We start from the raw sequence: 13,673 nt of genomic DNA, 5'->3' as shown, positions 1-13,673 counted from the left end.
GTCCATAGCTTATGCCTGCCCATACCATAACCCCACAACCACGGGGCACTCTGTTCACAACATTGAAACCAGCAAACCGCTCGCCCACACGACGCCATAAACGCTGTCTACCATCTACCCGGTACAGTTGAAATCAGGATTTATCCGTGAAGAGCACACTGCTCCTATGTGCCAGTGGCCATGGAAGGTGAGCATTTGCTGACTGAAGTTGGTTACGACGCCGAACTGCAGTCAGGTCAAGACCCTTGTGAGGATGACAACCACGCAGATGAGCTTCCCGAGACTGTGCAGAAATTTTTCGGTTGTGCAAACCCACAGTTTCATCAGCTGTCCGGGAGCCTGGTCTCAGACAATCTCGCAGGTGGGGAAGCCGGATGTTGAGGTCCTGGTGTTGTTACACGTGGTCTGCGGTTGTGTGGCTAGTTGGACGTACTGGTAAATTCTCTAAAACGACGTTGGAGGAAGCTTATGGTAGAGAAATTAACATTAAATTCTCTGGAAAAAGCTCTGTTGGACATTCCTGCAGTCAGCATGCCAATTGCACGCTCCCTCAAAACTTGAGACATCTGCAGTACTGTGTTGTCTGACAAAATTGCACATTTTAGAGTGGCCTTTTATTATGTCCAGCACAAGGTGTACCTGTGTAATGATCATGCTGTTTAATCAGCTTCTTGATACGCAACACCAGTCAGGTGGATGAATTATCTTGGCAAAGGATAAATGCTCACTAACAGGGAAGTAAACAAATCTGTGCACAAAATTTGACCGAAAGAAGCTTTTAGTGCGTATGGAACATTTCTGGGATATTTTACGTCAGCTCACGTAACATGGGACCAACACTTCACATGTTGCGTTTATATTTTTGTTCAGTTAAGCTCATCTGAAATGAACACTTAAAAAAATATAATTACACATTACAGTCATGCCAATAAAGTCAAGGAGAAAAGGAGAGACTCAGAGCAACTCTGCAGACTTTAGGACACACCTTACTAAACTGGTTGAATGATAAGAGCACGTTTACAGCAAATTCAATGCTTTAAAGACTCAATGAAATAACGAACAGAACAGATGGATAAGTTATGCAATGTAAGCTGCTGAGAAATGGTAACGCTACACCTGTAGGAAGATTGGAGCCACTGTTGCTGTACGATTAACTCTTTGCTGATCAACTTGTGGTATCTTTTCAAAGAGCAGAATTACACTGCAGTGTGCCACAGAAAGAATAAAAAAAATACAAATAAACTGGGTCCGGTTTAGGGTTATGAACTCACTAAACCGAATCGTGTGCACATAATCATCACTATTACACAGTAATCTAAGGTTGTATAAAAACATTTACGTGGAGGATTTTGTGTCTATTTGATACTGTACTTGTAAAACGGCTTTGTCTTACTTAATTGCCCCTGGTGGGATAAAAAAAGTAGTTTTGAATTTAAATCTTACCTATGCTTAGATGGGTGAGATGCTCAAACAGAGTCCAGCTGTGGTCATCAATGCAATGATTCTTCAGGACAAACAGCTGGCATATGTCCCGGGCTGTGATGTCAGTGGGAACCTCTACTGCTCGACTGGTATTGTCCTCATTATACACTTTGATTACCTGCAGCGAAACAAACACATTGACATGAACAACATATGTATCAGAAAAGTTCAGAGCTTGCTTTATATGTACATTTAAAATACATACCACATACGTACATTAAATATACATCAAACTTTACAAATAACCAACTAAGCAAGAAAGTGGTCAGAAAATTTAAAACATGGGATTTTCAAATGTTCTCCAAGCCTTATAGGATATTAGGCATGTCAAATCTCATCTTTGTCAAAGTCCACGATAATTCTACCCCATAATCATTCAACCCACACACAACAGCACCAAATTCTCCCAAAAGTTGATAAATGTATCCCTAACAAAGTAGCCTACTCCATCATAAATCTTGTTCTGGAGACAGCTCTGCAGAGTGGTCACTAGCTGATACAGCCACAAAGTCAGAACATTTTAAACCTAACCCTAACCACACTGCTAACCCTAATGCCTAACCCCAACTTAAACTTAAGACAAACATTTTTGTTTTCATACATTTATATTTTGAATTTGCAGCCTGCCTATCTAAAATGGGAAAGCGACCAGTCCTGCCTCCAGGACAAGACAAACATCAACGTGCCTACTGCGTAGTCTATTGCTCCAATGACCCTTTCCTTTTTTTCTATTCTACACAGCAGGTATATTACAGTTCTGTATTAAAAAGCTCTCTGAGAATCTCAACAGTCATGCAATATTAAACACAAAACAAGCTACTAACAAATCATCTGACATCACAACTTACCTTTCTGTTGGGAGACAAGACTTGTGAATTTGAGCTAACTCTGCAGCCTATGTAGGACTGAGTGCACAGCATTGTAAACCAGGCTTTTAGTGAGGAACATGGAAACATGCATCAGACAGGCAGACAGTGCAGAGCCGAACAGAACAGGAGCCGAGTAGCGAGTAAGTATCAGCTGGGAAGCGGAAAGTAGAGCCCGCTCTCCCTCTCTCCTCTCTTTACTGCAGTGGGGCAGAAATGAGCTAATTAGAAAGAGCTGCCTCTGAGCACAGCGTTTTCCTGACTCCACAGATATATGTCACCGGGGCTATGGCCCAATCACCTGCTACCTTTCTCTCTTCTCCCCCCCCCCCCCCAAGTAAAAGAGCCCAGGATCAGCCTGCTCTGCTCCACACAGCCCAGGAGGAGGAGAAAAGAGTCAAAAGGCTCGCTCCCCCTCCCTATTCACACAGCCATGGCAATTCGAGATCTTAGCATAAAGCCCTATGTGAGCTCTAAAGCCATTACAAAGGTGCTGGTTAAATGTAATGCTAGTTGGGTCAACTCCGTCTAAAGTTGACAGGGGTGGGCGGGGAGAAGGGAGGAAGAGAGTCACAGTAAAGACCAACTGGCTGCCTCTTTCTGTGTGCATGGGTCTCTGTGCCTTGGTTTAAGGCGGATCGTGGGGCAGGACGCACCAGCCCTCTTTTGTGGAGTGAAAGGAGGCCCCAGTGCTCCAGCCGAGCTGGGGTCAGCGCCCTTAAGGAGCCCGCAGCGAATCACAACCACCAACTATGACGTCACCCCTCAATGAAGTTAAAAAAAAATCTAGTTTTTAAAAATCAGTCTTCGCTGAGATTTACAAGACCCCAAAAACATGTAAGGATCCCCCTTTGCGGGTACCTAACAAAAGCCAAAGGACTGCATTACTGGGATTACTTTAATGTCCTGTTGATGAGTTGTCCGTACAGTACGGACGGACAAGCTAATAAGGACACACTAATCATCTCATACTTTGCAGCAACACTGAAGTCACCGAGGTTGAAGTAGAAACCTGAAGATGATCATCTCAAAGCCCAGAGCACTTACTGTATAAAACATTACATTGCATCCAATGTATTTCCAGGGGTAGAAATGACAAAAGAAAAGAGAAAAAAAAGAAAGAGATGAACAGTGTGAAGGAGCCTCTAAATCAGGCTGTGGAAAAAAACATCTAGGCAGGAATCCAGTTGTGTCCCTCTGTGGAAGTCACTTCCTGAGAATTTGCCAAATCAAATCTCAAAAGGATCGTGTTTCATGGAGGAACAGGGCAGGGTTTGTCAGGGGGTGAAACAGCTTTTACTGTGTTACTCCTGCAGATGACGGGTTGATTAGTTCCTCCACAAAAATACACTGGACATGATGCTATATTACACAAGGTTTAGGATTTCTGTATCAGGAAGATATTTTAATATATGTATAGGAAAACCCTAGTCAAAAAAAATAGATTTTTCCAATAGAATCCTGTAGGATTTTCACAATCCGATATGATTTTGTTCCATCTCTTTCAGAATCCTATTAGACTGCTTTTTCCCCCGATTGGAAATCAAAAGTAATCTAAATGGATCCTATAGGATTCTCGCAATCCTAAAATATTTTGTATCAGTCCTATTGGACTACTTTTTTCCTACTGGAAATCAAAAGTAATCCTATATGTTTTTGCCTTGTAGGGTTTTGTCATCCCAATCACATTATAACTTTCTTTAAATTATAGTTTGTTGTCATTTGTTTCAGTGCAATACAACATGAATTACATTTTGTTGATAGTAAACAGTTCTATGACTACCAGTACAGTGCACCTTTTTCAACAAAACACCCAAAACGAATGATGACAGAACATTTATGTACTCATTGAGAAATTGCTTCATGAAAATGCGACATGTATTATAAAGTACTGTAGTGTTACACCTCGATCACACCGACAGCGTCATTGCGTTTTGGTACACCAGACGTACTTTAAAATTTCCAATGGAATACTGCATTTGCCTCGCAGCATTGCATGGCAGAGGCAGTTGCAGTGCGTTCTGGGTGGTGAATGTTGGATTTATCGAATGTACACATAAAAATTGTATGCGTAACAGCTTGACAGAAATGGTAGCAGAAGGTGACTGTTGAAGTTTTGTTGCACACATATCCAGATTATACTGCGTACCATTTAGCAAGAAGACGCTGTAGGTGTGATCGAGGCGTTGTGCATACTCCCTTTAGCACTCGGTCTCTTTATATTTAGCAATAAAACAAATATGGCCCGTATGTCCTTATTGGAGTGTTCCGCAAAGCTAGATATGCACACAGATTATATCTCTTGACTAATATCTTTGTTAACCCACAGAGAGGTTTGGACAAATATTTGGTGAGGTTCTTGAAAATGCATTCAACACTGCAATAAAAATCTGCTGATTCTGTGCTCATTCGGTGTCCTACATTCTGTATTTGGAGATACAAGATTGCAGACAGCAAAAAGTTCACAACTAACGAACGATAAACACAACGTGCATAATTTGTTCTAATGAATCCTTCAGACTGAGCCCACACTAGCTCCTACATGCGCCGCCTCTCGCCTATATCGATTTGATCATTGTTCCTAGCATGCTGGGATGTTTCAACTAGGGTTGAAATGACTGGCCTCGGTATCCATGATAAATCACTTGGTCCAGGGAGTCAAATGAACGGCGAAGCCAGATAAAATGCTGCTGTGAACTGCTGCTTTCTGTATCAATGAGCACAAAGACGTGCATTCATCAGGTAGCCATGCTGCTCCATGTGCCCACCTGCTTTTAGTTCACAGCTCCATTTCCGTCAGCCAAATTCCCTTTTTTTAAGTGTCATTATATAGTTACTGTGGATGCTTTACAAAAAGCTTTCCTAGAAAGATAGATAAAGTCTAAAGCTGCAGTTTTCTACCAATTTTTATATTCTCTTTCATTATACCATGTTCAAAGACAACACTCAAATATCACAAAAAACCCAAAGAGGGTGAACACATAAGGACTGCTTAATGCCTCAGTTGACGTGAAATAGTAGTCCAGAGCACATACATGTAACCTGGCCTGTGCAACTAAATACTAAAAGTGCATTTCAGTCCAAAGTAAATGTGAAGTGTGCTCGCGATTTAAGTTTAGATAGTCAGTCGTTCTAGAACTTAACACAATGACATACACTGTGCAGGGACTGACATGGGAGAGTGCTGAGGGAAATAAGATAAGAGTTGGCCAACAGTGATAAGGTTGATGACAGGGCTAAGCAGCGCTACGAGCTTTGAACCAGTACTAACTGCAACCCATATTTTAGCCCCGGCCTTCCCCGTCGATGGCCACACGGTTGTAAATACAAATTGAACAGAAACTCTGGGAGGAAAGGAACATGGTCTCCAATTGAGACAGAAATGGGAGGGAAAATCCAGACAGACATAAGCGCTGGCCTAAATATAGATTTGTCTATGCTTTGCTAACAAACGCTATAAAGTTCTCTTTATCTCAAGGACAGGGTTGCGGACATCGGTTTACTAATTTGCGTGTGCTGGTTTTACCTTGAACTCCACTCCCACAGCTGCAGCTCTATCTGAGCGCCACAGCAGTGGCCTCAGCCCTGGGCTCGGCGTGTAACAACCATACATCCACAGTGCCCTTCACTACAGCAAAGCACTGGATAAGCTCAGTTAGCCATGCTACTCCTCCACATGCTTGAACTCCCTGCCTGTCTGGACACAGCAGTTCTAGGTGCTACACCTGGGCCTATGCAGTCTCCTTGCCCTACTGCTCTCATTTTGAGGCATTTTAGTTGAACATTGTGCAGCTGTATATTCTACGTTTCTGCCATGTAATGTCAACCCTTTCATTTCATGATTAATGCGAAACTTATTTTAACACATTTTAGAAAAGGTACTCATAACACCAAACCAAGAATATGTTGGAGGACCATAAATAACCATAGGCCAAACCTTTTACACATTTAACAGTGGAACTCCAGTGGTTCAACAGGCTCACATAGAACCTTGAAATGGCTCATTCTAGTGTCATTTTTGCCAAACAGGTTTATAGACCGTTACAGACACATATTTCAACCGGTCAGATGTTTTGTATTCCAAATCACTTCTACATGTATCCTTAGCGTGATATCATCATGGCATTAAGCTGTCCAAGTCTGAGTTCACAGAGTCTTCTGAAATACGTGGACAAAATTGTGTTTTAATGTCAACCATTGTTTTTTCACTTTTTAATAAGTGTGTTGACTGCAAAATTGTATCACATTTCTATTAAGCTGCTACTGTAAACACGCTACTGAGAAAGATCCAGGGAAGTGCATGGTGAAAAATAGTCCTGCTTGTCACACACACACACGAGGCTAGCTAACCTCAGAAGAAGCATAGCTACTCCAATGACTGCCATTTACTGTACCTCAGCAGTAAAGGGGAAAACATACTGAAGACAAATCTATGAATTTAATGTAAAAAAAAAAAAAAAAAAGCAAACGTGATGACTGATGGGAAACTGATATAAATACTGAAGCACAATCCAAAGGATCAAATAAAAACTACTGTATCTCTGGATTGGAGTTTTTTTCTGAACTCCAGGCCAAACTGGTTCAGAAAAGTGGATGAATAAACTGTTTTTCCACTTCTAGTTTCAGAGTGGTTTAGTTGAATCCCATTGTACGATTTAAGACGGACACACTATTAGGACAGTTAAAGAAAGCAGAAATCATACAGTGTGGCAAAGAGGAAATTACAAGCACGTTTCCTACCCGCTTCTGAAGACAAAGTGGAGTAATGGCAGGCAAGGTGACTCTTCTCGCATGGAAGTTCATGCTTCTTTCCTCGGTACACAACTAAAATAAATAATATCCATATATCTAAGTTGTAAATACTGGTATTGTATAGATTATTTTAGAAAAATCAAACACGCAATGTCATACTTAGTATATTACCTTAATATGCAGAAGACTCTTCTCTAAGTGATTCTACTGTATGCTATAGAATGCACGTTGTATCGTATATATCTCTACACTGAGGTCGTGCACAATGAATGTGTGAGAGAGAAGTCATCGCTGTACAAGAAACTCCTCCTTTGTCCTTGGAAATCTAAAAATATTTTTTTTTTTAAAGAAAGCCACTTTATCAAGCCACAAACAAGTCTTGATAAAAATAGTTCCAAGAAGGACTATAGTTTACAATGCAGAAGCTCAGAGAAAGCAATAAAGCTAAAACGACTAAAAATCAAGATTAAACATCTGACACAAAAGTGAGTAGGTGTATTATTTATAGTAATATAGTTGCCCATTTCTAACAGCCCTGAGAATGTCTTTCCATTGGTACAAAAGCAACATGAAATAAATAAAAAAATGTCTGAAAGGGAAAACTGACGTAGTCGATGGCCAGTAATTTAGGCGGGGAATTGACCTCTTTCCCCCTTTACCAGAACATGTTTGTCTATTCAACAATATCATTGTACTACAATCTATCAAAATGCGAAGTGTATAAATGTTGTCAACTTTAGAATAATGTATTTTGCAAATATGTCCACAAGAATATCTGGCAAATCACATTTGAGATGAATTTCCATATTTACATTTCGTATCGTAAAAATCATGTAAGTCAAGTACAGGTATAGGCAATGGACAATAGTGCATTGCTGATTTCATATCTATGCGACACTACAGCAAGGAAAAGATGTGGTTGGCAAAGAGGAATGGGGGACGGGAAGGAGGAGGTTGGGAGACTGTATAAATTGGGGGCTTCAAAATAGCACTGCGCCAAGTTGTTCCCACAGCGACAATTGCCACAATTCATCATCTACATCTGTTTTACTGTAAGGATAAACAGGTCTCGGAAACGAGCAGCCTCACACAGTATGCATTAGAGTTAATGATGTAATAGTGAAAGTCACTCAATGGTCTGATAAGGACGAGTTACACATCAAATAAAGATGTACTCAATACATTTTTGTCAATGGTAAAAGAGGATTTGGCCCTGACAAAACCTCGATTTTAATTCTGACAAGCGCTAAACAATTATATTATCTCCCTTGGCTATTCTGCCAAATGTTCCTGCTGATAAGCTTCAACTTGGATAAAAGGTTCAAGGAAGAGATAAAAAAAAAAGGGAATTTGATAATGAGAATAGTGGTGTTTTTGTTGGAGAGCACAAGTGTTTCTTATGCGTTATTAAAAAGGACAGCAGAAACATGTCCTTGGACACAGGAAACATCCAAGAGTGCTACATCTCTTTTCATAGAACGCAGTTATGCAATTAGCTATGCCCTATAATGGGTCACAGTTGAAAAGGGACCAGAAATGCATTGCTAGATACACACCATGCACAGGCCAATTCCGCTCTGCTACATATTTCTGTCTTTCCAAGTGCAGGGCAAAGCTCAACATTTGAGCCAAAGCTCTCCTATTAATCTTAAAATGTCAAGCAGAGGAGGCAACTTCAGCTGAGAAAATACTACACTGACTTGATTATGAGAAACAACGAGACCAGAATTTTTTTTTTTAGTAGTATTATTTTACATAAGGGCCGATAAATGATTTAATCAACAACATTCTATGGGCAGATAACGGTACGCATTTGAATGAATTCAGCAAGAAAACACATTATCCGGCTTAACGTACATTAATGTCATTAAAAGTTAAAACGTACTAACACAGTATACAGGTCAGAATCAGACCATGTACTGTAGTTTAGAATAAATCTGGACACATTGTAGCAGTGGGAGGATTCCTCTCTCCTGATACTCTTTTTTCCCTTCCCTCCCAGACCAGACCGGGTGGGGGGGGCGTTTGCAGGCAGCATAGCGGTGACTGTCATACAGCTTCCCTCATGAGAACGGAGGAGTCCATCCCAAGCTTACAGTTTATCTGGAATCGCAGCACAACATGTTGTGAATCGCACAGACAAGCAGACGCTGCTAGTTATCGGAGTGCAAAAATGAATTTGTATTAATGGAGCCAAATTGATAACGGAGTCTCCGCAACTCTCATAACAAAGCCTGCTCCAGACACTCTGTCCTTGACCAGGGCTCGATTCAAACAAGACCCTTTCACAGGCCCAGTCAGAGCAGGGATCACACACAGCAGGGCAGGAGGAACTGTTTCTGACCCCACATGCCTGCAAATAAAACAAACTCTGGCAAATGCAGGTCTACAATTATGCATGAATGCCTTTGTTGAGAGGTCTGGGAGTAGAAACACAGCTATCATTGTACTCCTTTTTTTCAACTGTACCTTCAGTACACTGTACAGTACATTCAAATAGATATTCTCAATCCATATCACAACAGCGTATTATGTGCTCGTAGACCTTTATACACGCGTACCCGTATACGGGTTAAAAATGGCAGATTTGGACACTGATAAAACGGCAGTGGCTGTACAGTAACATACTATACATGATGTCAGAGCTCAGGTTCTCCACTTTACAGCGCTGTATGGGATTCAACTGACAGCAGTTCTAAATGTGAGCACCAAGCACAAGGAGAAGATGCGCCCCATCCCTCCCGCTGATTGAGCTACTTTTAAAAATGTTTTGTTTGTGTGTGGGGAAAGCTGTATATCAATGGTAGGCGATATATTTTGAAAGCTGAGACGTTGAGGATTATAATAAATAGAGCTTTTATGTCATATAAGCAAACCACACACCCATCAGTCCAAATATGCGCTTCACATTTCCATATTATAATATTCATGTAATTTACATTAACAAAAGTTTGATCGCCATGTTTGATGTACAGTTACAAGGACGACATGGCGTCATACCGTGGGTTGTTCTGAACAGAATGAGCCCGTTTGTGAAGGAAATGTACTCATGACTCCATTCTATGCACACAAATTACTATCCGTTTCTCTGAAGCGCCTTAAGTGGTCAAAAAATAACTGATTTGTCATACATGAGTAAAAGTAAATGCTATACATCAAATTCCTTAAACAAATCAGACGGCACACTTTTTATTTATGTTTTTAAACATCCAGGGGCACACTCCAACACTCAGACATTTAGGGATGACAACACGTTATATTGATAGGTGCGTGAATTAGACTATATAGCTGTCCGGCCTGAGTATTCAAAATGTAACAAGTACTTAAACGGAAAATGTACAGAAGTAAAACATACATATGTTCTTTAGGATTGTAGTGGAGGAAGTACAATTTTTCTAAATTATATATAATAAAGTACAGATACCCCCAAAAAACTATTTTTTTATTAGTTACTTTACACCACTGGTTAATATTATTTTATTACATAAAAGCAATTCCCATTTCCATTCTCATATACTCCTTCACTGGTGCTTGACTTGACTGTGCCGGGCCTAACATCATAAGAGTATAAATCGTCCACCTAGACATGTATACACTAGGCTTTGTCGGTACCCAGATTGTCATACCAACCTTGTGCCATCCCAGAATATTCAGTAATACTGGCACTGAACACAAGGGGAGCTATTTTCAAAACTATTTGCAGGACAGACATTCCAGCTCATAAAGTTATACAAGTAATTCAAATTCTCCTCGCAGTTTTCTGCACACACAAAACCAATATTAGACAGCAATATTGATCCAGGAGGGGATCCTCTGTTGTTAAGAGGGGCTTGATTGCAAGACGCTAACCACTTACATTTGAGTCATTTAGCAGAGACTTATCCAGAGCGACTTACAGTTAGTACCATTCATCTTAAGATAGCTAGATGGGACAACCACATTTCTCAGTTCTCAATTCCTCAATCAAAAAGACATCACCAAAAGCACAACTACAGATCATTTAGCACATTTTAGACAGTTAACTGAACAGTTATTAAATCAAGTCAGACTTTGTCACATGTGCCGAATACAACAAGTGTAAACCTTACCGTGAAATGCTTACTTACAAGCCCTTAACCAACAGCGCAGTTCAAGAAGATTTGAGAAAATATTTACTGAATAAACTAAAGTAAAAAATTATTAAAAAGTAACACAATAACGAGGCTATATACAGGGGGTACCGGTACTGAGTCAGTGTGCGGGGGTACAGGTTACAGGTAATTTGTACATGTAGGTAGGGGTGAAGTGACTAAGTATAGATAATAAAACAGCGAGTAGCAGCAGTGTACAAAACAAACTGAATAGGTATTAGAGAACTAGCTAAATCCCATACCGTCACTAGATCACCCTGGCGTGTGCTACAAAACAGTGAGTGACTCGCAAGACTCCGGTCTCTCCTCGTTGTTTGCTTGTAAATAAACATGTGACTGGGGATTACTGGTAAATGTCATAATATAAAAATAATGGGAAACTACGTGGCAGGCTTACCACCACACGTTCACATTTACAGTCTGTTGCCTGCATCGCAGTCATAGTTGTTTTCGTTACCAATAATAACTTTGGAAATGTGTGCATTACTATCAAAGTAAGTGCCTTATTACGTTATAATAGTTTCTGCATGTCGTGTCGTTGTTTCTCCTGTAGCATAATATTTGTGTATATTTCTTATAACCGCGGACACGTGAGGTAACGTTACTCATTTCATAACCTTTATGGTGTTATACTCGATGCTTAGGTAAATAGAGGAATGTAGCTATTAGCTCTGGAAAACAATGCGTCACTACAGACACCCAGGTTCAAATCCAGACTGCGTTTCAATCAAAGCGCCTTATTACGTTATAATAGTTACTGTATGTCGTGTTATAACATTTCTACTGTAGCTCACTGTGTGTATGGCATAATAAATGTGTATATTCCTTATAACCGTTGACACGCGAGGTAATGTTACTCATTACATAACCTTTATGGTGTTATATACAATCGTGCTCAAAAGAGTTCACTCATTTTGAGAACGGTGGGATGTGAACAATGGTAGACGACACACCCCTTCAACATGCAGACAGACCAAACTCATCTTGTCTTTTATTATCTTTGGTTTCTGTGAAGAAAAAAAGCATGGCGGCGCACTGAAACTTATATTCAGATTACTTTCGATTTCTAGAAAGTGTTTTACTCAATTATTTTGCTTACCCGGGATGTGATTAATCATAAATAGTAATTGCTATTAGCTAATTCATAGTAGTTTGTCAGCCGAGAGTTAAAAAATATGACAGCTTGTCATCTTTCCTCAGCGCTAGGACAAATGTAGCCTACATTTTTCCGGTTTGGATGATTGTGTTATGCTATAGATACTTCAAGCGAATATCTGAACATTGCATCCAAAAAAACTGCTCACATTCTGGACATAACTTTGTAAGGACTGTTTGTATAAATAGTTTCTGGGGAAAAAAGTTGGCCTGTTCAAATGTTGATTGATGCGTAATTCGAAACTGCCCGTTCTAAATAAGTGTTCTAAATAAGCGTTCTAGTCACACAGGTGTGATCGTATGTGTCAGGGACCGCTGTAGAACGATCACACCCATGTGATGGTACGTGCGAAAGGGTTAACTACACATGGTTGATGATATTACTAGGTTCATTAGCTTGTCCTGCGTTGCATATAATCAATGCGGGGCCTGTTAATTTATCATCAAATCACAGCCTACTTCAACTTCGCCAAACGGGTGATGATTTAACAAAAGCACATTGCCGAAAAAAGCAATCTTTGCACAAATGTACCTAACCATAAACATCAATGCCTTTCTTCAAATCAATACACAGAAGTATATATTTTTAAACCTGCATATTTAGTTAAAAGAAATTAATGTTAGCAGGAAATATTAACTAAGGAAATTGTGTCACTTCTCTTACGTTCAATGCAAGCAGAGTCAGGGTATATGCAACAGTTTGGGCCGCCTCGCTCGTTGTGCAATGTAACAGCAATATTTAGACTTAGGGTTGCACCCATTCGATAAAATACGGAACGGTTCCATATTTCACTGAAACAATAAACGTTTTGTTTTCGAAATGATAGTTTCCGGATTTGACCATATTAATGACAAAACACTTGTATTTCTGTGTTTATTAAATTATAATTAAGTCTACGATTTGATAGAACAGTCTGACTGAGCAGTGGTAGGCAGCAGCAGGCTCATAAGCATTCATTCTAACAGCACTTTACTGCGTTTGCCAGCAGCTCTTAGCAATGCTTGAAGCACAGTGCTGTTTATGACTTCAAGCCTATCAACTCCAGAGATTAGGCTGGTAATACTAAAGTGCCTTTAAGAACATCCAATAGTCAAAGGAATATGAAATACAAAAATGGTACAGAGAGAAATAGTCAATGCGTCATAATTCCTATAACAACTACAACCTAAAACTTCTTAACTGGAAATATTGAAGAACTGGGAATGCTGAACCACCAGCTTTCATATGTTCTCGTGTTCTGAGCAAGGAACTTAAAACGTTAGCTTTTTTACATGGCACATAATGCAC

At 40.0% G+C, this 13,673-nt stretch overlaps 1 protein-coding gene across 5 annotated transcripts in view; it reads right to left on the bottom strand.

Annotated features, from left to right (window-relative positions):
- Positions 1-13,673, bottom strand: part of LOC129816316 (growth factor receptor-bound protein 14-like) — a 57,025-nt gene that overhangs the window by 15,853 nt on the left and 27,499 nt on the right. For 2 of the 5 annotated variants that reach the window (XM_055870638.1, XM_055870637.1), the window contains one exon: positions 1,444-1,600. In XM_055870638.1, the coding sequence (XP_055726613.1) occupies positions 1,444-1,600 (157 nt within the window). Of the gene's footprint in view, positions 1-1,443; positions 1,601-2,330; positions 2,635-7,088; positions 7,191-7,271; positions 7,375-13,673 lie in introns of those variants that run through there. The other 3 variants (XM_055870640.1, XM_055870641.1, XM_055870639.1) reach the window with 3 other exon arrangements.

The sequence above is a fragment of the Salvelinus fontinalis genome, chromosome 19, assembly GCF_029448725.1.
Source record: "Salvelinus fontinalis isolate EN_2023a chromosome 19, ASM2944872v1, whole genome shotgun sequence".
NCBI lineage: Eukaryota > Metazoa > Chordata > Actinopteri > Salmoniformes > Salmonidae > Salvelinus > Salvelinus fontinalis.
Note: the sequence above shows the minus strand (reverse complement) of the source record. Positions and strands in the feature narration are given on the sequence as shown.